The following is a 27,876-nucleotide window of genomic DNA, read 5'->3' as shown; positions in this document are numbered from 1 at the left end:
GGTCAACTCCATTAATAAGCTCCCAAACTCCATTAATAAGCTCCCAAAGGATCATTCTGCTCAGACTGACCACTGAACCCTCAGATCTGTACAATTTGACTAACCACCATTTTTACATATGGGACCACTCTAAATCAAAAACAATAACACAAAAAGCAGATAAAGAAACACATGACTAGGTACTTAGAGTTACTCCTTTATTCTTAATAAATACATTGTAGGCTTTTAATTACACAATGCTCCAACATAGTATGTACAAAATAATAATTAGTGCTAACAATTTGGCATACAAAGTGCATTAAAGTAAACATGAACATTGGAAGAGCGTGAGAGTTGGGAACCCTTCATAGTAGTTACTATTTTGTTTTACACGTTATTATTGTTTGAAAAATCCAAGTTATGGCCTTATGTAAGTATTATGTGACTTCCCTGAATTCTGGTGCAGACTAGTAGAGGGATACCATATTTTCCTAGTACAGTTTAGAAGATGAAAGCAAACATGGTTGGTTGCCATGGGGACAGCAACTTTTGCACCATTTTTCATAAATGTTTTATCCACAAAGGAATCAGTGAATCCTTTATTTTATTCCAAGTATCCTCTCACACTAAAATAATTAAAACACAGGAACTATGGTGCTTCAATTAATTAAACATTTTACAATTATACAGTATTGGTACAAATTTATTACAAATATCCGTATATATATTTCTTTACAGATTAGAACAGCAGGAACCCAACTCCTGCAAATCTCAGAGGTCCACTAAACCCAAATATGAGAGAGCGCTATATCTACATTGCTTACACAAATGTGTTATTTAAAATAAAAGTTAAAAGGTTTTTATTTACCTTTCAAATTGTCCGATTTTATATACATAATTAGCTACCATTTAAAATAGATTAAGATTTAGCAACAAAACTGGAAAACACCAGGGAACAGCAACCAATAAGACTACAGATGTCATTTTTCCATGTGCAATGAAAATGAAAGCAAACAGTGTTGTTATAGGTTACAACTCTTTTTATTTTACTGTGTACAAGTTTTTTTAAGTTATGGATGATATGCAATGTATGCTTTATATGTTTTAAGATGTATTTTGGCTGTATTTGTATAAAGTGCTCAGTCCTTAGCTAGTGCTAGGTGTATGTACTGTTATGATGATGCAAGTTCTATATATTTGTAGTAATTATTTTATTACACAGTGGCGAGTAAATTTTGCAAGAACTAGCATTTAGGGGTATATTTACTAAAGTCCGGGTTTTTAGAAGTTGAGATGTTGCCCATAGCAACCAATCAGATTCTACTTAACATTTATCTACCACTTCTAGAAGATAATAGCTAGAATTTGGTTGATTTAGACAACATCTCCACTTCTAAAACCCCGCACTTTAGTAAATATGCCCCTTAGTCCGGGTTAGGAGAAAGGTAAAATTATTTTGTTTACAAGGTTACATGGCTCTCTTATAAATATTTACAAAGAAAGTGGCCAACTAGTAGACTGAAACCTGTTGAAATTATGCAGCTTTGCCATATAATGGCACAAATGAGTAAGGCTGCCCATCCACTAGCAGACTATAGAAACGACAGTACGATTACAACATTGTAATCGTGCTGTCGTTTCTATGTCTGTGATAAGCCTACATTGAATGAGCAGTCGTTCAGTGCAGGCTCATCAATTATCTGGCAACATGCTGAACCTGACGTTATCGTCAGGTTGACCAACATGTTTGCCCGATAATTGATGTCGGAAACGACCAGCGCGTTTGCATTCCTGGTCGTTTCTGACTTTAAAGTGCCCGATTTGCGGACGATTTGCAAGCGATTGCACGATAACGACTTCGTTATCGTGCAATCGCCTGTCAAAATCGTCTAGTGGATGGGCAGTTTAAGTGCAAAGTTTGCCTGAATGTAAAGTGCTGCCATAAAACATAGCTTTTAGTGTTGCAACAAATACAATATATGTTTTTTTTTAACGCTGCATGCTTTAACATATAATTTACTCTATTTCTAGTAACCTAGACATATTGGGCATTGTTTAAATGTAGAAGTAAATTGAAGTAGAAGGTGTTTTTTCACGTGACTAAGTCATGCTGCACTACAAGGAAGGCCAAGTAACAAGTGCTGGCACTGTGGCAGACAATGCAGAACATCATTTACCAATAACCTTGTATACAGACATCTCATTTTATTGGAATCAATTATACTTTCCACTGCTACATTTAAGCTCCACTCTTCAAGTGCTTATATGTAAAAGGAACAGAGAAACGCAGGCTGCAGAGGCCCAGCATTTCCCTGTACCCAAGGCAAGGTAATCTTAATCTGTGTATAAAGAGCATACACATCGTACAAACAAAGGAATAGCAGCTAAAATGTATAGTAAAGAACACATTAGACAAGCAATACAGCTGCAGCTCTGTCATATTTGAAAGCCTTCTTATATTTTATACAGAAAAATATTCCAGTCCTTAAAATAATCTAAATATTATATTAATGCATATAAATTAAGATAATTTCTTTAGTAACATATATACAGATAAACGTGTGTATGCGTATACGTATGTCTCCCACATCTTAAATTAGCACTAAGCCCAAAATATTGTCATACATTGAACATTTTCAGAACATAAATAAAACATTGCACAACACATATCAGACAACAGATAGTTTTTACATAAAACTGAAAACTGCAGGAGTGAATATCTTAAGAATATAAAAGGTAAAAGGTATATGATCCAAGACCCGGACAGTGCTTCTTAACATTTCCTAGCATAACAAAGACTGTAAATGGCTTAAGCACATATATGCAGAAAATCCACCAATATACCAAATAACAATACAGAGGTCAGCAACACTGTACAAAAAATAATTTTGTTTTTAAATAATAAAATGTGTCCCATCAAATTCAATATTTGTTGAAATGTTTTTGTGTATGTTTTTGGGCTGTCTTTTTCTTTTTCACTAAACAGAGTATAAAGAATATAGACCACACTGATCCACACAGGCTTTTTCTTTACACATATAGCTATAGGCAATTTTCTTCATGTTGCAACATTTAGGTGTTTGGAAAATGAGCCAGTATTTATTTTCCATCCCTGTACAAGGCGGATTCTAAATGGAAAATATTCATAGGTATTTGAGCATTGTTTATATAGACTCCAAAGCAAGTGAATGGAGAGGCATTTTAGGTTTGACTAAGAGCTTCAAATCTGTTTAATGATGTATACTACACAACATTGTTTAGTTCACCACATCCCTTTTTAAATATTGGTGTGCTTACTGCAATTTGTGCTTTTATATAATTATTTCTAAAGCTCCACAAAGTAGTACAAGGTTTGCAAATACATACGTACACAAAGGTGACACACGTTAGCCCTTGGAAAACATTCTTCATATATATGCAATAACTAGTGATTTTTGCGCTAAATCGGTTTTCCTATAGCAACGAAGGGGTTAGATGCTCTCCAGAGTCTGTATGAAGTGCATCAACATTTCCAGCTGTTGAATAATCCAGGTATTGTCTATGTATATTTATAAGTAGACGATTTACATCCTCAAACGGATATTAATATGGAAACGTATACTTTTAATTCTTGTCCTGAGGAAGGACGCTTGGAAAACAAGCTTTGTGAGATCTGGAACTGGGCCAATCAGGGGCTAGACCGGCTTGGAGAAGGAAGAGCAGCGACGTTTCACTTGAAAGAACTCTGAGGAAAGAGCACAGAAAGTGAAATGAATTGTATATACTGCATCAAACAAATACAGACACGTTGTTCTCAATAACTCATATACAAAAATACAAGAAATGCAGTTAACCCATCATTAGAGCATGAAATGATTTGTTAAAATGTTATTTTAATTTGACAATACTGTAGACAATATAACCCAAGTAATAGTTAGTTGTATATACTTAGTAAACCAGATGTCCTTAACTGGTGTGCTATGACAAATCTTAGGTATATAGCAGTGGACACATGGAGCTTTCAATCTAGCAAACAGAGGGCCTGATTCAGAGCCAGACTCTCTGACAGAGCGCTCACGCTGAATCAGGGCCGTCCCTCTTGTTTTTCAGAGCGGCCTCCTGGCCGCTCGCATAGCTGTGGGTGACCACCCACAGCTATAGCGAGCGGCCAGGAAGATAGTTGCGATGGTCAAGACCATCGCGACCATCGGGCTTGCGACGAGACCCTTGTGGTAGGGTCTCGTTGCCGCAAGCCCTAGAGTGCTTTACCAGAGCCGAAAGCACTCCCACTGACATCACTTGTGATGTCAGTGGGGCCAGCCCCAGACGGTAGGCATTCCCATGGGAACGCCTCCGTCTGCGCAGCCACGCCCCCGACCCGCCCACCAAAGGGGGCGTGCTGTCACTCAACATCGACAGCACGCCCCCTTTGGTACGAGAACCGGAGCGACGGTTTGCCGGTCGTCATCCGGGTCTCGCGCATGCGCACGACGGAGCCGGCTCCGTCATGCGCATGCGCACTGGGCCACCATCGACCCGCTTGCGAGCGCATAGCGCTCGCGGGAGGGTCTGAATCAGGCCCATAGCTCAGATCATTTCTATCCTCTTCCTCCAGGATAATTCTAAAACTTCCCAGTGCCTGATCCTGAGTTGTGCGTAGCCCATAGTCCTAGCACAGTAAGGGCGTGTTCACGTATTTGCCAGACCAGCATTGAGACGCATATACTGTCAGTAAATGTATAGGTTGCAAGTGCAAGTGCCAGAGGGTTGGTGCAAACACATTTTATTGATGATGAGTCGCCAGCACTAACTTACTGCATCTGATTAGCTGACTGTGGATTCACCTCTGAGGCTGACAAGAGCTATGTTCATTAATTGTGCATATATTATGTCATTCTTTGGGCGTACTTACATTTTTTTTGCTATTATAATTCATACACGAGAGGAAACATAATATCCTTAGAGGATTTTTATGTAAACCAAACCTAATAGTGAATGCTTTTGTTCTGTATTAAAACTTAAACCTAAAAATATTGGCAAGTGAAAAACAAGGTTTAATCAGAGAACAAAGGGCTCCATTTACTAACGAGTTTTTGTCTTTAAAAATTTGTTTTATCAGTTATTTAAAATATACTTGTATTTATTATTGCTGACACAGTTGTTTTTAAGCAACAGTACCTCGCATCCTCATAGCAGATGCCAACAGGTTGTTATTTATCAATGAGTGCTATTTGTCAAATAGCGTTCGAGAGACATGTGGCTTCCGGGACTGAGGCTACTTCGGCAGCAGCTCAGCACGGAAGCGGACTAGGGCCTGGTGTACGAGAAGCAGGGGGAGCCCACGCAGGTGTTGCAGTGAGACATCCTTATGAAGAAAGGTGGCCTATAGAAGCGCTGTTAAAAAAAATAAAATAAACCTCAGTGCTATATACATATGAAAAATAGCGCTGACAAGACTCAAATTCATTAGCGCTCGCACAGAAACCTGAGATTAATAAATATTGATGTCAAACTAAAAACTAACGCAAAGAATGATAAACATAATTAGCACTATGCTACCCACTCGTTAGTAAATGGAGCCCTAAGCATTTCTTTCATTCCATAACGAGTGAATGAAAGGAGTGAGATGCAACAAATCTTATGGTACATACACATGGGACGACTGTCAGTGATAGCGATATCGCTGAACGATCTCCCGGGTGTGCTGGATGATCGATACCCATTTTTGCCATAGATTGGTTTTTTTTCTCCATAATAAAAAGACACAGTATGTATATTATATTGTATTTGTAAGCATCTTATAGCAGTGGCAGTGATTCCATACAAATGAAAGGAAATTGGAATGACAAACAAATGGGAAAATGCCACCAACAGTAACCTCAGGCAGCATGTGGTTTGAGCTCAGACACATTAGTCCAGTAACTCATGAAACACATGTATATACGCCTATGCAGTTGTATACCAATATAGACAAACTAGACAAGTAGCATATACAGTAACATGGTCACATAACCATTTCCGGTCCAAATTGGGAATTATGCAAGATCTATCTGTACAGTGCTTCGCTCATACTAAGTTAGGGTATACTATAAGACCCAATTGGGACTTGGCCAGGGTCCTGGTGGACATGCCTAGCACTTGTGAAGCACCGTTCATTGCAGTGCATGTGACACCCATTCCCTGTAGCTCTGCTATGCATAGAACTGGTCAACGGGAGATACCTCGAATTCGAGCAGTCCCACTTTAATAGGGACAGTGCGGAGGCAAGTTTGAACAGTGCTAGCCCGTCTCTTGAGCACCATAGCTCTAGGCCAAAATTGCATAGCTATGGCTATTGGACAGACATTATGGATGAATAACAAATTATAAAGAGACTATAAATGTTTACACAGAAGCTGAAATTGGAGATAAAGACAACAAAAGGCAATCCATTTCATCATGTCCAAGCCAATCATCTGTATACCCGGCAGATACTGACAAGCAATTCAAATAGAAACAGTCATAACAAACTAGGCAATAGCCTTGATCCTCCCAGTCCACGCCCAGGCTAAGATTTTGTGATAACCACGCTCCAACCAGTTAAGCAAGCCCTTTTCTATGCTACTAACTTTTCTATGAAAACAGTCTGACAGCTGGGGTCTAGATAAAGAACCATTAGAAAATAGAAAAATAACTAATTTGATAACAGGATAATCTCACATATAGCAACTAATGCTGGCCATACACCTGCGCGACCAGCATCAGATCAGATTCACCATCCGACTCCCCGGAGCTCCCTGGCAGTCCCGGCAGCATATTTGTTGTTTTTCTTAGCACACGATCTGTTGTATGATCAATCCTGTGCCTCACGCGCTCATCACGGAAAAAGTCATTGAAATGACTTGAATGGACGCACGATGCATCACATGCACAAAATACACGGTACAATCTGCACACGATACGATGGAACATATGGGCTGCACATCTGATCATAAGATCCGATTATAGGAGCTGCGGGAGCGCGCATCGGATCGTTTCTAACTAAAAAATACACGATTTCCACAGGATCCATCGTAAGACACGTCGAAAATCAGGCAATCGGCCCGAAATCGTGCAGGTGTATGGCCAGCATAACTTTCAGGGTTGATGTGTTCTAAAATTAGCTAAATTTGTCATATTTCATCTATAGAAATTAGTTTTTATAAGACACACTGTATACACCATAAAGTCCATCTATTGTATACACTTTACTGACCATTATGTGCAGTAGAAAATACACCTAGTTCTTAATGGACCATATTTTTTATATAAAACAACAAAGCCAGCTGGAGACTCTGAAGACATGAAATGGAATGTTTTGAATTACCTGTAATAAGTTTTTGTTTTCGTTTGCAACCACTAGTATCTGGGCAATGAACTTTCTCCCACTTGAATTCACCTTGCAGTGGAACCTCATTGACAAAATCAAAGTTCCATCTGCGTTTGGCCTCTTCCACAGACTCACTTATCGCTGCTTTATAGTCCATTTTAAGGCGTTCATGATCTACAGGTCCAAAGAGGTTCCTGCAAACTGCTGTACTGACGCTGTTATTGGACTTTAAGGTGGCACTGGCTGAATGCATGTTTTCTATGAAAGAAGAAAACAGAGTTAAATGAAGAAACTGATATTACATGTATAATAATCAAACATTTTTTTTCTCTGGATTATTGAACAATAATTAAAGCCTAAGTATGGCATTGTGATCCAATTACAATACGTAATTAAATTTATCAAAATGTGTGTACAATAAAATAATGTAGTGAAATGTCAGATACGCAAGCAGGTGTGGTCTCTGTATGAGCCCCCTCCTCTCTTGTGGCGCAGTAGAGAGTAGACTCTGACACTGTTCCAGAGTCTACTTCACATGTGCAGGTCTCTGGGAACATGGTGCTCGCTACTGCACATGTGCAGGACTCTGGGAACATGGCGCTCACTATTGCACATGTGCAGGTCTCTGGGTACATGGCGCTCGCTACTGCACATGTGCAGGACTCTGGGAACATGGCGCTCACTATTGCACATGTGCAGGTCTCGGGGTACATGGCGCTCAATACTGCACATGTGCAGGTCTCTGGGGACATGGTGCTCGCTACTGCACATGTGCAGGTCTCTGGGTACATGGCGCTCGCTACTGCACATGTGTAGGTCTCTGGGCACATGGTGCTCACTGCTGCACATGTGCAGGTCTCTGGGTACATGGCGCTCGCTACTGCACATGTGCAGGCCTCTGGGAACATGGTGCTCGCTACAGCACATGTGCAGGTCTCTGGGTACATGGCGCTCGCTACTGCACATGTGCAGGTCTCTGGGAACATGGCGCTCGCTACTGCACATGTGCAGGTCCTGGGAACATGGTGCTCGCTACAGCACATGTGCAGGTCTCTGGGAACATTGTGCTCGCTACTGCACAAGTGCAGGTCACTGGGTACATGGTGCTCACTACTGCACATGTGCAGGTCTCTGGGTACATGGCGATCGCTACTGCACATGTGCAGGTCTCTGGGAACATGGCGCTCGCTACTGTACATGTGCAGGTTTCTGGGGCCATGGTGCTCGCTACTGCACATGTGCAGGTCTCTGGGTCTCTGGGTACATGGCGCTCGCTACTGCACATGTGCAGGTCTCTGGGTACATGGCGCTCACTGCTGCACATGTGCAGGCTCTGGGTACATGGCACTTGCTACTGCACATGTGCAGGTCTCTGGGAACATTGTGCTCGCTACTGCACATGTGCAGGTATCTGGGTACATGGCGCTCGCTACTGCACATGTGCAGATCTCTGGGTACATGGTGCTCGCTACTGCACATGTGCAGGTCCTGGGAACATGGTGCTTGCTACAGCACATGTGCAGGTCTCTGGGAACATGGTGCTCGCTACAGCACATGTGCAGGTCTCTGGGAACATGGCGCTCGCTACTGCACATGTGCAGGTCTCTGGGGACATTGTGCTCGCTACTGCACATGTGCAGGTCACTGGGTACATGGTGCTCACTACTGCACATGTGCAGGTCTCTGGGTACATGGCGCTCGCTACTGCACATGTGCAGGTCTCTGGGAACATGGCGCTCGCTACTGTACATGTGCAGGTTTCTGGGGACATGGTGCTCGCTACTGCACATGTGCAGGTCTCTGGGTACATGGCGCTCGCTACTGCACATGTGCAGGTCTCTGGGTACATGGCACTCGCTACTGCACATGTGCAGGTCTCTGGGTACATGGCGCTCGCTACTGCACATGTTCAGGTCTCTGGGTACATGGCGCTCGCTACTGCACATGTGCAGGTCTCCGGGAACATGGCGCTCGCTACTGCGCATGAACAAATCTTTGGGAAAGTGGTGGCTGTGCCATTTTCCCAGTGATTTCTGCAGCTCCATCGCCAAACTCTGGATAAGTGAGTATAATGTATGGGTGCAGGGTGTGCACCATTTCTAGATACGCCACTGTACACAAGAGGGGATAGTGTATTAACAGCATACTTGCCTACTTTTTTTTCTCCTCCACAGGAGAAGCCCAGGGAGGAGATGGAGGTGGGTTGCGATGGAGGAGGTGCCTGACAGTTTGCATCATTAAGCCCCGTCCCCTTCATGGTAAATTGCAGCTATCGGAGCAAATTTAAATAGAGGATGGGGCTAAACGACACGATTCTTGAAAAATCGCGTAATTAAGCCCTGCCCCCTACACAGGGACCCGCGATTGCCGCAGAAATTCTCCCCATTCTGCCCACTTCAATAGGAAGTGGGCAGAAAGCGAGAGAAATGCCTACTCTACTAGGGGGGTGGGGGGCGGGGGTTACCCAAAAAATCGGGAGAGTAGGCATGTATGCTTAACAGTAATGAATAAAATGATTTAGTCATGGAAATAATTTATTGGAGAATTGTGTTAAGGTTGCACTGACATACATTTAGCTATCGGCACACACGTAACATTTGTATATGTGCTCTTCCTGCTCTGATAAAAAATATATTTGCTAGTAACCTTAGTCACTAAGGAATACTCTGTGCAAAGAGAGAAGGAAAACAAATGTGATAAAAATAGTTTTGTTTGCTAGTATCATATTACTACTGTTCCCACCCAGTACAGTCCTATGCTGACATCATTACAGAGTGAGTCAGGCATGTCCCAGCCTGCTCAAACATGCACCTTACCCTTGAACTAGAAGGAACATGTCAGTACAAGTACCAACTTAAGTTCTTGTATGCAGAATTAGGGAATTTATCAATCTGCGACAATGAAGATTTTTTTGTTATGTGTGTGTGTGTGTGGTGGGGGGGGGGGGGGATGGGGGCAGTCAAATATTGCCCGGATAGTGAAATTCTGCAGGCTCACGGATACTGATCCAGAGCAGAAAGGGTTAACTTACTACTTCACTGGGTCAGTCTCTGTATGTTAAAGTCATGTTAAAGTCATGTCAAAAAAATATTTAAAACCTTCAAACATTAAAAGACTAAAACGGATTCAAATATAGATTAAAATATAAAAAAAAATTCAATCAATTTAAAAACTTTTTTTTACACTCATAGGGCCTGATTCTGCACTGAACGCAGATTTCCGATTATCGGAAATCTGCACGTTCACAGGACCCATTCTGCGAGTGTTCAGAATGGGTCCTGCGTAGTCGCACGCAGACCTCTCTATGCTTCTGCCTGATGGAGGCACAGAAGGGTCTGCATACAGGCAGAGGCATTTAATGGGCGGTGCCTGGGTCGGCCGGCGTTCCCGGAAACAGGGGCATGTCCGCCTTGTTTCTGTGAGTAACAAGTCCAGGGACTGTGTCGACCAACGCAGTGTCCTGGGCTCCCAAGCCGGCCGGCCTGCCTGCCTGCCTGCCTGAGTAAGCAATTGTGATCCTTGCTGTATCACCCCCATAGTGCTGAAATTACTTTGCACTAACTTATCCCCTTCCACAAAGAGATCTTCCTCTCAGAAAATGTTACATGTAAACCTCTCCATGTGACAAGGAAGAGGAAGAGTGCACCCCATTCACTTCAATATATCAGCACAGACTGATGTGAGTGCTATGAATGTTAGAACATGTTTAGAGTTATTCTGCGAGGAAAATCACTAGCATTGAAAGTGCTTGTGTAACGCAACAGTTACACTAATGTAGCATCGGCTCTAGAACCAAACCCGTCTGAAAACTAGGATGGGCACTAAGCCAGAAAACATAAATACAGGGACTGTTTTTCTCAAAAACTATAAAAAGACAAATGTTAATTTGGGTGCACAGAATTTCCTGCATCAGAATCAATGTCTAATATGGGAACACACAAAGGTAGCCACTAAAGCTAGACTGTACCACTTCTGGCATGACTAAGGAATGTTAGCAGGGCCGTAAGGTGGGCAGTGCAGCCGGTACCAGCAACCAGCGCCCTGCTCCAGCTCACAGCTCCTGCACTGTGTGGGGAAGAGACATTATGTCTTCTCTCACAGTGCCATGGAATCTGTTCTGCCACTCGGAGAGTCTATGGGACGGTCAAAGAAGCATGCAAGTGCGCTGAAGAAGGTGCTACCGCCCGCCTATCCCTGGGGAGCATAGTTATGACAGCTTGAGCGCCACTCATGAGGCGGGTGTAGCACAGAGCACAGCGGCACCCTGTTATAGTGCTGCAAGTTAGTGCAGTCAGATTACATGAACAAAAATATTGGTCATCCTGTAACAAGATTTAACAACCAGCTAATTAATGGTAATTAATAATTAAAAGATTGTGTGGATGTGGTATACAAGCTTATCATAATGTTGACATTCAGCATGTGGACATAATAATATCAACATGTTCAGAATGTCAACAGAGTCTAAAAGTCGACATGTTGACATTTACAATGTCAACAGGGACATATTGTTGACATGTTCAACATGTCAACATTATGCATGTTGACGGAAGGGATGTTGACCATACTATCTAACGGTAAATGCAGCCTAACTCCAATCCCAACTCTGCTATGTTTTTAATGTCAACATGTTGAACATATCAGCATTTTGTCAATGTCAACAGGTTGAATGTCAACATTAGGAACAAAGTTGTCGACATTCAGAACCATTCAACATTACAGTCTCAACATTGTGAATGACTTCATATCTATTGCGCTACTGGACCATGCTCCCATTGTTGCTGGCGATATCTCAGTTTGTGTGACAATCAATAGAAAATCAACACTGACCTGAAACCTTGTTTTTGTGGTGACAAAACCTCTGGATTTAACCAATAAAATCATAATATGTTTGGCCTGATAGCAAATGTGTGCAATCAGCACGTAAGTAGAGAAATTGATGGGGTGATTCAAAGTTGCACGTAAAGCGACCATTATTACGCTCACTTAATGCGGTGAAAAATAAATGGAGATCTATGCCTGTATTCAGATGTGCCCGCATCTATGTAACCACCAACCCCCATCTATATGCTGTGGGAGCAGCCGCCATCATCAGCAGCATGCATTTGCACCAGTCCTATCTATCCTGATGTAGGAGATCTGTCTGAAGTCACCTGGATCTCTGCATACACTTACCACTGAATAGCCCACGACTCTGACAATACTCCCATGACATGCCCACGGAATGCTTATCCTACGTGTGAGTGTGCCAGTGCCACCTCGTTACTCCCACTTAAGAGGACCCAACTGAGATGCATGCAAATCCCAATCACCTGTAAGTTGTGTATGCAGCCCCCAACGCATGCGCAGTTTTGCTACAAATGGTCACAGAACTGCGTGCAGCTCTCACTTAGGCACATACTGAGCATTACATCCTGCAGCTAGAAATACAGAAGTGGTACCTTGCAGTTGTTCAATATTAAATAAAAGGGAGCATTGTTGGGAAATTCTTCAATGACATGTAAGTTACAAAAACAGTAAATGGTCCTGGGTGATGTTTAAAAACAGATTTTGTGAATAAAGAGTATATCTACAAATAAATAATACAAATATATTTTTCAGAGGTGAATCATTGGACAGGATATTGCTACAAACAAGAATAATGATAACGCTGTCAGACGTCTGTGTCTTATTTACTTCTATAGTAACCAAAGCAGTTGGAAGTTATGGAAAAATCACACTAATGTCTATGATAAAGCGGAATGTTCTGTACCATTAGTGATGTCATCTTCACAACATTGAGACACTTCTTATAAATGTCCCTAGCTGAAGGATATTAATTCTGAATATACATTTTTAATAATAAGTACACATTTATATGTGAAGGCTGATGAGTAATTGCCTCAATGTATAATTTGAAATGTGAAAATGTAGAGATTGAGGCTATTATACATACATATAGCTATAAATAAATGAAACATATTTGAGTACCTATTCTCAATAACTCTAATTTTATTTTTCACTGCAATGAAAATACATATTACTCATCAGTCTACGTTATTGACTAAAGCGGTTATAATACATATAGAGTGAGTATATCCATTGTGTAATGTTATTACTCAATGTTTATGAACTATAACGTCAGGTTTAGGTATTGCTATTTTTACCATTTGCACTTTGCACTAAGCAGAAGAGGGTTAGAGAATAGCTACTAATGTCTTAGCACTTACATCTGCACCTCCTTACCCCTAACGTCTTCTAAGTATTAACACTAACGTGCTATGTAAAGAGAGGAAGGGGCTACCTTAATTATTTCGAGCAAAACCTCTTACTGTTAAGGATATGTTAAAGGCATCAACGACTTGTTAAATTTAATAAGAGAGTCCAGATCATCTGGGTTAATGTATTTTAAGTAGTGATGAACTGTTTTAAATAGAGGTCAATTACGCCTAACTTTACAGCACTACAGCAACAGAACACAGATGTATATATGTATGAGCCCTTAATGATTGGTAAATATGTGTTCTAGTTAGTTTACACAAAAATACATTTATCTGGACAGATTTGCATCTAATTTATTGTTAGGAACAGTCAAGTTATTTTCTTAGCCAAAGTACATCAGCTATCCATAGATCCCAACAGAACAGGATCTCTAGTGGATGCATTACCATAAACTGCAGCTTCCCTTAGTTTTAAAATGCTATTAACTTTTCAACAAAGTATCTCAAATAAATTATTTTTGTTTTAAACCTTCTGGCTGGAGTTCAGTTCAGTGCAATGTGTGGCAGGAAGTTACTGTAATGTCCTGCGTTTCGCATTACAGTCAATTGTGGTGATCTAACTACACTAATCTTCCTGTGCATCTCTATGGCGTGGGAGGGAAAATCAGTGAAGTTACTGGCCAACACTTTCTGTAGATCTACAAATATTGCTTTATGCCACATTTATAAAAAAAAATTATAATTTTACAAATAAAAGAATGCAGATTTAGTAGATATTATAAAGCCACCATGGTGACATGGATATTTAACATTTACAGAAGCAGTGTTCATTCTCTATACAACAGCATTATACATATAGACAGTACACATATAACGCACAGATTAGACTCAGATGTAAGAGCTTTTTTGGAAAAGAAGAAGCAAAGCTAAAGCTGTTCACAATGAACTGGCCATAGTAAGAATGGATATATTTGCATGATTTCCTGAGTTATTGAAATCAGTGATTGTAACTATTTCTTGTTTTGCCCACTAGATGGCAATATTTCTAGCTCAAACCATAATGTAGAATTTACTATAGTGCTCAGTTATACTTTTTTTAATCAAAATGTGTCACTATTTTATTTATAGTAGGCTGTAAACTTTGGCTCTAACAATTAACAACAACAATTAGTCATCCATTGCCAACAAAGCAACAAAAGACAAGGACTACAATAGACGCAGCATATACAATAAATATTCCTCATCAAAAGCACTATCATCAAAATAATTTGTTAGACAACAACCATAATTGCATAATTGTTATGGCATTATAGAAGATGATATTATATATTACATTATCATTATAAACAATCATATTTAGTTAAGCTGACCGCTGTATCAATGCAGTTTGGGCCAATGCAGTACACCTGCTAGTATTGTCAAATGTAAATCTTTAAAAATAAAGATTTATCTGTAAGAGCAGAAAGTTTCACTTTCTATTTATACCATGTAAGAAATATGAAAAGAAAAGGAATACATGAAAATTGACAAAAATAATAAGAGCAGTTTCCCTTTTTAACAATATGTCATAAACGCCTGTCACCTCTGAAGCAATCTACCCCATAACACGGAAGGAAAGAAGCAGGTAGTGATTACATGTTGTTTACAGTGAATCATATATTCTTATCTTTGCTTTAACCTTGGACTCCAAACACTTTCGGCTGCTAGAGAACACTAGATCATGTTAAACAACAGTTTAATAACAGATGCTAAAAATCAATATGGATGGTACTTATTTGCACACTGCTACCTATATCCTGACCACCCACCCCTTTGCGCACATTTGTATTTATTAATATGGATGTTAACTACTATTGTTTACGTAAATTATCATCATAATTTTAATTTTGTTGTCTGGTCAATATATCCATGAAAAATGCTTGTTTGAGTTTACCAAGTGTATAAAACATACATTATTTGGTGTTCAAAATCACTTTGCTTCCTCTGTAATACTTTTAGGTATTCAACAAATGTTCAGTCTATCTGAAGAAATGATGTGCTGTAGTAAAGGTCCCTACACACATAGCGATATTTTACACGATCTCCCCGATTCCGACACATTGGAACGACAGAGCATGTATAATATGCATGTGTGTGCCAAATTGGCAGCTTTTCAGACCAAATCGTGCCCACGACTGCCGGGGAGAGGTCAGGGGGAAATCGTACACATGGTGGGAACGTGAGCACATCGCTATGTGTGTAGGCACCTTTAGCTGTTTAGCACTGCATGGTAACTCCCTTAGCATAGTTAGCTCTCTCATCCTTATTTAAGTTGGGATCATAAGAAATGGACCATACATACCTTTCAACATACAGAATCTATTGGCAAAATTGGAACACATCAAGCCCAGCCTTCGATATTGTAAAAATTATGCCACAAATTCACTCAAAACCCATCCTAATCTGCCCAACCATTGAATTTTCTCACAAAATACACCTCAGCAAATTGGGGTAGTGCACTAAAGTCAGGAATAAGTCAATATTTAATTTTTTTTCTGCACTGATGCCATCCAGCTTCAAGTTGTCTAATCATCCAATTTCCTTGAGTTCAACCCAGGCTCCGGAGAGAGTAGAAAAAGCTTCTTGGATCCTGCCCACTCCTCCAGTAAAGTAGATAGGGTAGGGATATGATTTGCATCATCATGTAATGCAGAACACCACACAGCTGGACCTTCACTCCGGCGAACCTTGGGAGTAGGTCACAAAAGTTAGTCGTGTCGGGGATCGATTACATGATTAGCTGTGAATAGCATCACTGTGCCTTACTCACTGTTGTACAATGTCTCAAATAGCAGCAATGTACAGCAGAGGACAGCCTATGATGGAGCAATACAACAAACCATCTGCACCTATCACGTGTGCTTCTCCCTCTGACATCTGTAATAGTTTGCAGCTACCAGTTCAACATTCAAATTGTCGCACTCAAATCAGGGACAGTATCAATATACAGCATTTTAACAGTGTTAGATGAACTACTTCAAACATGATACTTTACCATCATGTTTGAAGTTGGAAAGCCGACACTGTTAAATTGCTGTAAATCGCATTATTAATAGATTGGCATTACGGGTTTCACATGACACTGTCCTCGTTCTGTGTCAAAAAATGGGCAAAAGTTTTGAGAATGACACAAGTATTGGTTTTCACAAAGTTTGCTGCTTCAGTGTTTTTAGACCTTTTTGTCACTATGGTATACTGAAGTACAATTACAAGTATTTCATGACAACTGCATTAAGTTTATGCAAAGAGTCAATATTTGCAGTGTTGACCCTTCTTTTTCAAGTGCTCTGCAATTCACCCTGGCATGCTGTCAATCAACTTCTGGGCCACATACTGAATGATGGCCGCCCATTCTTATTTATTTTATTTATTTATTTGTTTATTTATTTATTAACAGTTATTTATACAGCGCACACATATTCCGCAGCGCTTTACAGAGAATATTTACCCGTTCACATCAGTCCCTGTCCCAATGGAGCTTACAATCTATGTTCCTTATCACATGCTCACATACATACACACTAGGGTTAATTTTTTTTTGTGTTGGGAGCCAATTAACCTACCAGTATATTTTTGGAGTGTGGGAGGAAACCGGAGTACCCGGAGGAAACCCACGCAAGCACAGGGAGAATATACAAACTCCACACAGTTAGGGCCGTGGTGGGAATCTTGCCTAATCAATGCTTGGAGTTTGTCAGAATTTGTTGGTTTTTGTTTGTCTATCCGCCTCTTGAGGAAGGACCACAAGCTCTCAATGGGATTAAGGTCTGGGGAGTTTCCTGGTCATGGACCCAAAATTTTGATGTTTTGTTCCCCGAGCCACTTAGTTATCACTTTTGCCTTATGGCAAGGTGCTCCATCATGCTGGAAAAGGCATTGTTCATCACCAAACTGTTCTTGGATGGTTGGGAGAAGTTGCTCTTGGAGGATGTTTTGGTACAATTCTTTATTCGTGGCTGTGTTCTTAGGCAAAACTGTGAGTGAGCCCACTCCCTTGGCTGAGAAGCAACCCCACACACGAATGTCTCAGGATGCTTTACTATTGGCATGACACAGGACTGATGGTAGTGCTCACCATTCCTTCTCCAGACAAGCGTTTTTCCAGATGCCCCAAACAATCTGAAAGGGGATTCATCAGAGAAAATAACTTTACCCAGTCCTCAGGAGTCCAATCCCTGTACCTTTTGCAGAATATCAGTCTGTCCCTGATATTTTCCTGGAGAGAAGTGGCTTCTTTACTGCCCTTCTTGACACCAGGCCATCCTCCAAAAGTCTTTGCCTCACTGTGCGTGAAAATGCACTGGTGGTGACCCGATCCTGCAGCTGAATCAACTTTAGGAGACGGTCCTGGCACTTGCTGGATGTTCTTGGGCCCCCTGAAGCATTCTTTACAACTATTGAACCTCTCTCCTTGAAGTTCTTGATGATCCGATAAATGGTTGATTTAGTTGCAATCTTACTAGCAGCAATATACTTGCCTGTGAAGCCTTTTTTGTGAAAAGCAATGATGACTGCACGTGTTTCCTTGCAGGTAACCATGGATAACAGAGGAAGAACAATGATTTCTAGCTCCACCCTCCTTTTAAAGCTTCCAGTCTGTTATTCTAATTCAATCAGCATAACAGAGTGATCTCCAGCCTTGTCCTCGTCAACACTCTATCCTGTTTTAACAAGAGAATCACTGACATGAAATCAGCTGGTCCTTTTGTGGCAGGGCTGAAATGCAGTGAAAATTTTATTTTTGGGATTAAGTTCATTGTCATAGTAAAGAGGTACTTTGCAATTAATTGCAATTCATTTGATCACTCTTCATGACAATCTGGAGTATATGCAAATTGTCTTCATAAAAACTGAAGCAGCAAACTTTGTGAAAACCAATACTTGTATCATTCTCAAAACATTTGGCCATGGCTGTAGAATGAAGCGACAATTCACCAGGGCCATAGCACCGCAAGGCCAGTTACACAACAGCCTGATATCATATTGGGAATCGGTTACCCCACAGCCTGGTATCATATTGGGAATCGGTATGTAAAGCCGGCTGTTGGGATGCCTCCTGTCAAAATACAGACAGTGGCATCCCGATGGTTGGTATCCGACAAGGGTTGGGTAAGTATACTTACCTTCTCCCCTTTTCCCCTTAACCCTAACCCACCCTTCTGGTAGCCCAACCCTAACCTTCCCCACCCCGCACCCTAACCCTCAGCGTTAGTGCCTAAACCTAGGTATACCCCTTCATGCCTAAACCTAACCCTCCCTCTTAGTGCCTAACCCTAACCCCCCCCCCCCCCCCCAGTGATGCCTAACCCTCCCCCTTAGGGGAGCCTAACCCTAACTTCCCCCCAAAAAAACCTAACGCTAATAGAATATCTGTTTCAGTTTCATAATACATGGTACTGAAATGTATTTAATTGGAAGAGCTAAGGGTAGTTTGCTGGAAAGGAAAACTAAATAAATAGAAAGTCGATTAAGAATTAAAGACATCTCACGTGTATTACAGGAAAAACTGTACATGAATTTTACTATTTCATTCTCTGTTCCTAGAACAGGCACATTTCCCTTGTTGGTGTGTAAAGGGCTGAGTCACCCAGCTGCTCACAACACTGCAGTGTCATTCAGAGTCATCTGGGTCCCTGTTTAGTCACAGTCATAGGGAGGAGAGAGGCACTATCTGAGACATGTCCAAGCATATTCCTCTGCATACACTACACTATAGCGCTACTGTCTCTGTGTAATGTTTACTGTAATAAAATGTAAGCTTATTTTTTGTTACAAGTATAACTGAAAGAGATTTGATTTAAATGCTATTGCTTGATATTACCTTTCAATGAATCATCTGTTTTGTGATTATTTAGCTGTTTAGTGCTTATTTTACTGTCAGTGGATGATCAGATTGGTGGTAGCCTTCATATTAATACATGCATACACACAGGGAAATATGTATGTTCCTTAACAGTTAAAGACTGCCAAAACATAAACTTTACTCATAAATGCAATATATTTCCCTATTTACACACAGTGAGATAGCTTACTGGGACATAATGGAATAAGTAGCAAAAAAAATAAAAAATCTGAAAATGGAACAGGCGTGTGTCTCATCACCTAATCTTTTGTCACGCTATACAGGGGCGTTTCTAGAGAGGAGGGGGCCCGTGTGCAGTCTCCGACACGGCTCCCTCCTCTCGGTCAGGCGGCCGGCAGCGCACTGAACAGTGCGCGGCCAGCGCCGGAGTTATAGACTCTGGGCACTAGAGTATGTGCAGGTCACTGGGAAAATGGCCGCGACGGCCATTTTCCCTGTACTGCGCATACAACAGGAAAATGGCCGCAGCAGCCATTTTCCAGTCATTTTTACAGCGCCGGACCCCCGTGCCGACGTGGGACTCTGGAGAGGTAATTAATATATATGGGTGCAGGGTGTGCGGTGCGGGGCCCCCCGCACACCCTGCACCCATTATAGATACGCCCCTGACACTATAACAGTATATAGGGGGCGATTCAATTGTTTTCACCCGCAGTTGACTCTAATTGGTGCCTGACGAAACAATTTAATTGTTGCTCTGTTAGTGTGTGAATAGCCATGGGTTGGACACATTTCTGCTAGCACCCTCCTGAGGTGGCGAGCAGAAATGTGCGATAAGTCTGTGGTTTGGGCACGCTAACCAGAACTTTAGACATGTTTAGCCGTTTTAATGTGCAACCAAACCAATTGAATTGCTCCAGCAGACAGCCATTAATTATCGCGGTGCTTAAAACAATTGTATCGCCCCCAAAGAGTTTCATGCTGGCTATTTCTCACCACCAAACACACAGCAGAACATTCGGTTGTTTTATATTTATAAAAGTTAGTGCACAGTAACTGTGCTGTACCCCATAGCAATCGTATTCACTAAAACATTTGAGAAAATGAAAGCAGATATCTAATTGGTTTCCTAATTGGTTGCTATGGGTTACCAAACCTTTTTTGCACACTTACTTCCTACTCACTGACTCTTTGCTGCTCCCCATCCTGGATGGGAGGCCCAGGGTGTCACTAAGGGTTGCGTGTGATTCACCTCATCTCAGCCCCCCCACCCCACCGCAAAATGCTATGTTTGAAGCCATCAAATAGCAGGAGGCAAGGTTATAATGATGTCCTTTATCATGAATCACCTCATTGCATCCTCGTCCTACCCAATTCACTGGGGAAGTGGATGGGACCAGGAAGGTGGGCTACTCTCTTGGGAGTCTGGGGGTGCTCACCAAACTGTCTCTCAGACATTCCAGGAGGGTAGACAAAAAAATTACTTACATGTGCACAACTTTTCATAAATATAAACATTCCACTGTGATCATGGCTCTTGAATAATGTCCAGCATATTCCCCACAAGTGAGAAGTGAGTAATCTGAAGCATGAAACCTCAGATCTACAATTCTCCTGGAAAGGAGACCTTTGATGTGGCATGTTGGAGGAAATGGTACTAGGAACTAGGCTTTGGGTTCCCAGCTAAGCGGGAGTGTCTCACTATATACATATAATTAATATTAGGAATCTTCACATCTAAGATTATTTCTTGCACTGGTTCTTTCCTAAGATAATTGTTTGTTCTTAATACCAATATTCCACCTATTTATATTCCCAGTATATCTGCTCCAATTATATTTTTTTCCAGCAAATGAATGTTTGATAATAGAGTTTTACATTTACAGTATTTGGTTTCCAAATTTGCTCATTTTCCAGATTGCACTGTGTATAGAACAGGAATGCTCTCCTAGGTCAAACTTTTGATCTGGTTGCATGAAAAAATGTGGTTGGTGGAATATCATATTGATCTGTACCATACTTACCCTCTGAGGTGATGAGAGGGGAGTAGAGAAGTTACGGAATGCCCTGGCCCAGGTTTATCTGGAAGAGGGGGGGGGGGAATGGAGAGGAAGAACATACTCCTTTGGAGTATGTTAACTTAGTGGATGCTTTTACGGGTGCGCATAGCTACACCCGCATTCCAGCACCAACACCCTGGATGCCCTATGGGTGGGAGGGGTCAAGGTTGGCGGTGGAAGCAGAGGGTGCTGTGGTGCAGTATGTCACATTATTGCAATACAATGGAAATGTGGGCAGGATTCAGGTGGGATGTCTACTTGGGAGAACTACCCCAATTCAGGAGTCTCACAGAAAATCCTGGAAAATAGGCAAGTACTGTCTGTATTTGTCATCAGCTGAAAACAATGCCTAGGCCTACTAACCAGATCTATACAACCTTATCCTCAACGTCTGTGCCCAAATTGGCTACATATTTATTTAGTCATTTAGTTTTATTTTAGTTATACTTCTGTACCTTAAAATTGGGTACACACTAGGTCGACATGTCGGCCTAACTGACGATTGGTAAGTGTATACACACTTACCAATCATCTGCCCGTTGTGCTGGGCTTGACATTTTCAACTCGGCGGGAATGTGAGCTGTCAATCACCACCGGGTCCCTGCAGCATGTGCGGGGGCGATTGGCAGGGACCCGGATTTCAGATATATCGGCCATCTTCTGTGCTGCACAGCAGATCAGATACAACGTTGTTCACAGACATATCCGCTGTACACACACGGCAATGCACTATACATATATCGCCTGTTCAATGGAACGAGCAATGTATCTATCAGTGTCTATAGAAGTTCTTTGAAATTTTTTATGTCCCGTAAAATAATCTAAGTTTTCTTTTAGTACATATGGAGATACACACTTTATTCTCTGCAAATTATCTAGTTTTCACATTTTTTTAAATAATGAACCCAGTGGGAGGTTACTACATAACAGGCATCAAATAATCATACAATTCCAGCAGCTATAAAGTTGAATCAAAACCACCTGTTATTAGATGTCTATATAACATATAATGCATACATCAACTCTAGGGAGGAGACTGTCTAGTTAATCTGGTTTTACAATATCCCCCTAGACACAATCTGCAAAGCTTTAAATGACATGTTTATAATAGAGTGCATTATAATTTGGTGTGTCACCTCTAATTAGGATTTATATATGAGTTATCCTTAGGTTTCTACAAGCCACAGGAGTCTCAGAGCTTGCCACAGCCACTCCTTATGTTCCACTTAATACTTTGTGTAGCCATGAAGAGCTTCCTCCACCTAAAGAAATTATGGGTTATTATTACCAAACTACTAAGCTTTAAATGTAAATTAGAGATCCATGCTTCCAAACCTTTGTACTTGTGGATGAGAGACCTGTCGAGGTTTAAGGTTTTGTATACACGTTGAGGACACCAATTCTCGGAAAAATGTGCTTACATGAAAGAAAAACGCTGAGGTTTGGAAAGATCTGTACACATGAAGAAGGGACAAGTAGTTTTATAGAAACCAGTGTGGATCTAAGAGAAGTCATGTAGATTGCTATATATACCTTAATTAATAAAGTTGTCCTTTATGACACTTTTGATTTGTTTCCCTTTTGGCTTCATTATTGTTGTATGTGAATGAATCACTGTACACTACTGTGTATTTACATCTATGCAGTTTTCATCTGCTTTTCAAGCAGACAAGAAAAGCAAACAATTATCAGATAGAGGGTAACTAACATAGGGCCTGATCTGCTGTAAATGTTCAATGTAGGTGTAGAACTTACACCTAACGTAAAATACACAACATGCTTTTCAAATGTGAATCAAATTCTTAATGACCCTCTACATTGGCTCCTGGGGAGCTTAAGACATCATTAACCTGATGTGATGGACAGCTCCAGATACCATAGTGCCCCAGTTGTAAAGAGGGTGCACTGTCTTTTGAGTAACCATAAAGAAGACAACACATGTCAACAATACAAATCAACAATAACACAAGACCCCACCCAGTTTTAGAAATCGAGATTATATAGCTCAGTGGTTCCCAGTAATTTTGATGTTTGTGACACATTTATCGTCACTACATACTGTTTTCATAATCCATGCTACAATAATATAAGAAACCATATTGGAGACAAAATTAGTACACAAAAAAAAGAATTAGCCAGTGTATTGTGTACCATAACTAACAAAGGTAAATAAATCTATCCCATATTTCCATTGAAATATATAACGCACATTAGACACTGGCCTGGCAAAAAGAAATATGATCACCTAAGTAATGTTACTAAGTGATGTTTCGACACTATAAATAATAACATGTCATGACATGCCTCTAGGGTGGACATACAGCCTTTACATGAAATGATAGTTGCTTCTTGCAAAGTTAACCATTTCCTTATAGAAAACTATCTCTAGGACCGGACGATATGCAGAAAATCCAGTACAGAGAGAAGTGGGTTGCTAAGGAAAACAGACTCAGAGGGGAATTTACAGGGACATTTTCAGGAAGGATCGTATCATGTTGAGCAGCAAAGTGAGTGGAGTATGTTTCACGGTTCATTTCAGCAATTTAATTTTAAGGGGGGTATCCACTAAGCGATTTAAGCAAGCGATTGCACGATAACGATGTCGTTATCGTGCAATTGCTTGAAAATCGCCCATGCATCGTGCATGCTTCGGGGATGTTTTGCACGTGCCCGCAGGTCGCTTCCGACATCGCCTGTACATGCAGGTCAACCTGACGATCTCGTCAGGTTCTGCATGTGCGGGGATGAGGGATGTGCCGGGACTCAACGAGTGAACGTTCAGTCCTAGCACATCACTAGCTATACAAACGACAGCACAATTGCAATGTCGCAATCGTGCTGTTGTTTGTATATCGCTAAGTGGATACCCACCTTAAGAGATTGATGTGCAATGAGTGGCTTTGCTATAATACAAACAGCAGTTCTACCAACGCTCTATCGTATAATGAGACTATCTTCAGAGATTATGCTTTAGATTAATATGAACATCATACAAATGAAGTACAGGTTGAGCCTCCCATATCTAAAATGCTTAGGAAAAGAAGTAATTTAGATATCAGGTTTTTCCGTATTTTGGAACATTTGCATACCATAATGAGATTTCTAGGTGATGGGACCCAAATCTAAACACAGAATGCATTTATGTTCCATATACACCTTATACACACAGCCTGAAGGTAATTTTATACAACATGTTTAATCATTTTGTGCATTAAACAAAGTTTGTGTACATCGAACCATCACAAAGCAAAGGTTTCACTATCTCAGTCATGTAAAAAAATTCTGTATTTCAGAATAGTCGTTATATAGGAGACTCAACCTGAACAAAGAGGAACGTGCAGGGACATTTCTTATATAGTTATGTAGGATAATAAGGAAGAAACAAACATTTTTGTAAGTCATTGCTGGGGTATAACTATGACTTGCAATACATCATTAATAATGCACAGTGCAGCCATTAGAAACACTTAGCATTTACATGTATAGCAGTTTATAACAATATAGTGAAAGACTTAGTTCTAATACACATGATTATAAAAGTATAGACTTATGGTTATGGATGCATTTTAAGGCTTGTAAAAAACTGTTAACCTTTGATTTATAGCATATGTATTTAAGTTCAGGCGAAAGAGAGATCAAGCCATAATAAAGTACACCTAGACATATTGTTATCTAGCAGACCATATGTTTGAAATGTCTCGTCACGCAATGAATGTGACAAGGTGAGTTAGGTGTGGGATTACCTGAGCTCAACTCCGCTGATACCCGAGTACTGAACATAACTATGTACAGTATACTGCTGCTTCAGTAACATTTTACTGCTGTTTGTTAGGGCTGTAGGAGGACAGAACTTACTCATGGATATTTCCTCCGCTGAAATTTTCAGCACTATTGATCTATAATAATGTACTTTTACTGTATAGCAGGCAGGATAAAGCAACATTACCTCTCCAGATGCTGTGGAACTACAAGTCCCAATGTGATATGTCAGGGGTACATGTTGCCTACTACTATTGTGTGGGTGTTAGAGCACAATATAATGTGCTTTAATACACATGTCTGTTTATCTTATAAATTAATACATCTTCACTATATTGCTGCATCATATACTTATAGATTTCCAGCTGTGGATAACCTGCAACTCTGTCTTGATTGTAGAGATTGCTAAGAGTTATATCTCAAAGGCTTGGTGGTCACATACTGCAATATACTTACTGTAATGACTTGTGTAGTAGTATTATTGTGTTCATCTATATCGGTCATTGTTCCACATTTAATGTTGTAAAGGGATGTAGTTGGCTGATGGACAGTTACAATGTTGACAAGCAGAACAGGGACAGCGGTATGTGAAGCCTGACATGCCAGCATGCTATTATTGCACTGTACAGCATTATCACCGTTTCAGCTTTACAACTTTATACACAATGCTCTACCATCAGGACAGCCCAGTGGTAGCATGCCGACATGTCAGGTTCGACATACTGTCTACAGTCTCCCTTCTGCTTGTTGACATTTAACTGTCGATCAGCAATATAGAACCCTTATGCATATGATCAATTGTTTTACATATAACAATGCTGAATTTTTTGATTAGGATTGGTAAACTGTTTAGCAATAATAGTTTGAACAGCTAAGGAATATAATAATGCCAAAACACTTTAGAAGATGAATATGGCACTACCTGACACCATATTACGTAAACGCTACAACAAGTCTAATTGCTTTTGCCAAATTATTGAATTTCAATCCACTAGTAATGTTATTAAGTGGGATGCACTGGTGTCATGGATATTCCAAAAAAAAAACTAGCAGCACAGCAATGGATGAGCATCAGAAGAACATTGCTGGATAAGAAACAGGAGAACAGAGCTAGATGAAGGGCAGAAGAGTTCTGGATGAGAGAAGAGTGCTGGATGAGAGATAGAAGAGTCCTGGATGAGAGAAGAGTCCTGGATGAGGGACAGGAATGAGTACATAGCTGGATAAACGGCAGAAGAGTCCTAAAAGAGGGGGAAAAGAACAGCCCAACCCAGCAGGGGACTTGCCCTGGATGATATACAGAACAGCATTGGGTGGAGGCAGGAAAACAGTCCCAAGTGAGTCGCAAAAGTACAGCCCTGGATGAGGGGCAAGATTATAGCTCTTGATGAGGGGCAAGAAAGCAGCCCTGGCTGAAGGGGAAAAGGGCAGCACTGGATGAATGGGGAGGGCAGTCCCGGATAAGGGGCAAGAGGGCACCATTGGATGAGGGGCAAGACACCACCCCTGGGTGAGGGACAAGAGACCAGCACTGGGAGAGCTGCAAGAGAGCTGCCTGGTTAAAGGGCAAGAGGGCAGTCCTGGATGAGGGGCAAGAGGGCAGTTCTGGATTAGGGGCAAGAGAGCAGCCCTGGATGAGGGGCAAGAGAGCAGCCCTTTGTGAGGGGCAACAGACCATCTTAGGAGAGCTGCAAGAGGGCAGCCCTGGATGAGGGGCAGGAGCTCAGTCCTGGGAGAGGGACATAAAACAATCCTAGGAGAGGGGCAGAACTGCGCTGGCAGAGGTGCAGCAGAGCACTCCTGTGTGACTACAACCCACAATAACTGCTGCGCACACAGACATCTCCATCCATGCTGCATCTCACATCTCCCTCCTGCCACCATCCAGTACTATGTGCAGCTGGTCGGTAGCACAGGTGTATCACCACAAATTCCCCTCCATGAAGCAGCACAACTAGTAAATCTTATGCCTCCTCCGATATAACATGTAACAAGCAAAACCCAGGGAGCTCAGATGGAGACTAAACGCCTTAGTACAGAAAAGTCTAAATAAGAGAATAAGGTAGCAGTATCTTTAAAGCTTTTTCAGGGTAAGTAATCAGCCCATGAGCCCTACCTGTTATACAGGTCCAGCAGCAGCAATAGGGGTCTGTATGATCCGTGGTGTCTCTCACTCCAGTCCCGTCTGTATTACTGTACAATGTGTACATCACACACACAGAGCCGGCTATTTCTATCAGCGGTTACGTCAGTCACAGGAGATCCCAGCACGGGGCGGGGCTGTGTGTGGGCGTGACCTCCGTGTCAGCAGCAGTCGGGTGAGAGCCGAGGCCGCCGGGTTCCGCCCTGTCTGCAGAGACTGTACTTTTACTATAGCGCTACACTCACTGTCCACAACACACAGTACTATAAACACTGCACGTAATCAGTGTAATTTGCTTGTTATATTAATGCTTCATCGCTTGTCTGCTACATGGAAGAATCTGCTATAGTATATACTATATATGATGCTGAATGTCACCAATAAACGTGTTCCATCACTCCTGTACAATGACATTTATTTTCATACGATTAGATGATCTCAGGGAAAATATCATTATTCCATATACAATATTATCTATAGAGAGACACGTTTAGGAGACATACTAGTTTCAAGTTTTCATTTTCTAAAACTCAAATTACATAATCTTAACCCAGCAAGTTCGACAT

The 27,876-nt window shown here is 41.2% G+C and overlaps 1 protein-coding gene across 1 annotated transcript; it reads right to left on the bottom strand.

Annotated features, from left to right (window-relative positions):
• Nucleotides 1–183: 183 nt before the first annotated feature.
• Nucleotides 184–27,374, bottom strand: CDKN1A (cyclin dependent kinase inhibitor 1A). Its single transcript, XM_088444928.1, has 3 exons — nucleotides 27,284–27,374; nucleotides 7,304–7,564; nucleotides 184–3,703 (listed from the first exon to the last, which is right to left on the bottom strand). The coding sequence occupies exons 2-3, from the start codon at nucleotides 7,557–7,559 to the stop codon at nucleotides 3,654–3,656; spliced, it is 306 nt and encodes a 101-aa protein (XP_088301054.1). The 5' UTR covers nucleotides 7,560–7,564; nucleotides 27,284–27,374; the 3' UTR covers nucleotides 184–3,653.
• Nucleotides 27,375–27,876: the final 502 nt, after the last annotated feature.

The sequence above is a fragment of the Taudactylus pleione genome, unplaced genomic scaffold (assembly GCF_031769625.1).
Source record: "Taudactylus pleione unplaced genomic scaffold, aTauple2 ptg000374l, whole genome shotgun sequence".
NCBI lineage: Eukaryota > Metazoa > Chordata > Amphibia > Anura > Myobatrachidae > Taudactylus > Taudactylus pleione.
The sequence above is the reverse complement of the archived record's forward strand: the minus strand, read 5'-3'. Positions and strand labels throughout refer to the sequence as shown.

Bases quoted from the DNA above. Each gene is read 5' to 3' on its own strand.
- CDKN1A (XM_088444928.1), bottom strand. From the start codon at position 7,559: ATGCATTCAGCCAGTGCCACCTTAAAGTCCAATAACAGCGTCAGTACA. The intron at 3,704-7,303 runs GTAATTCAAAAC...CTCTTTCCTCAG, and splicing joins AAAACAAAAACTTATTACAG to AGTTCTTTCAAGTGAAACGT.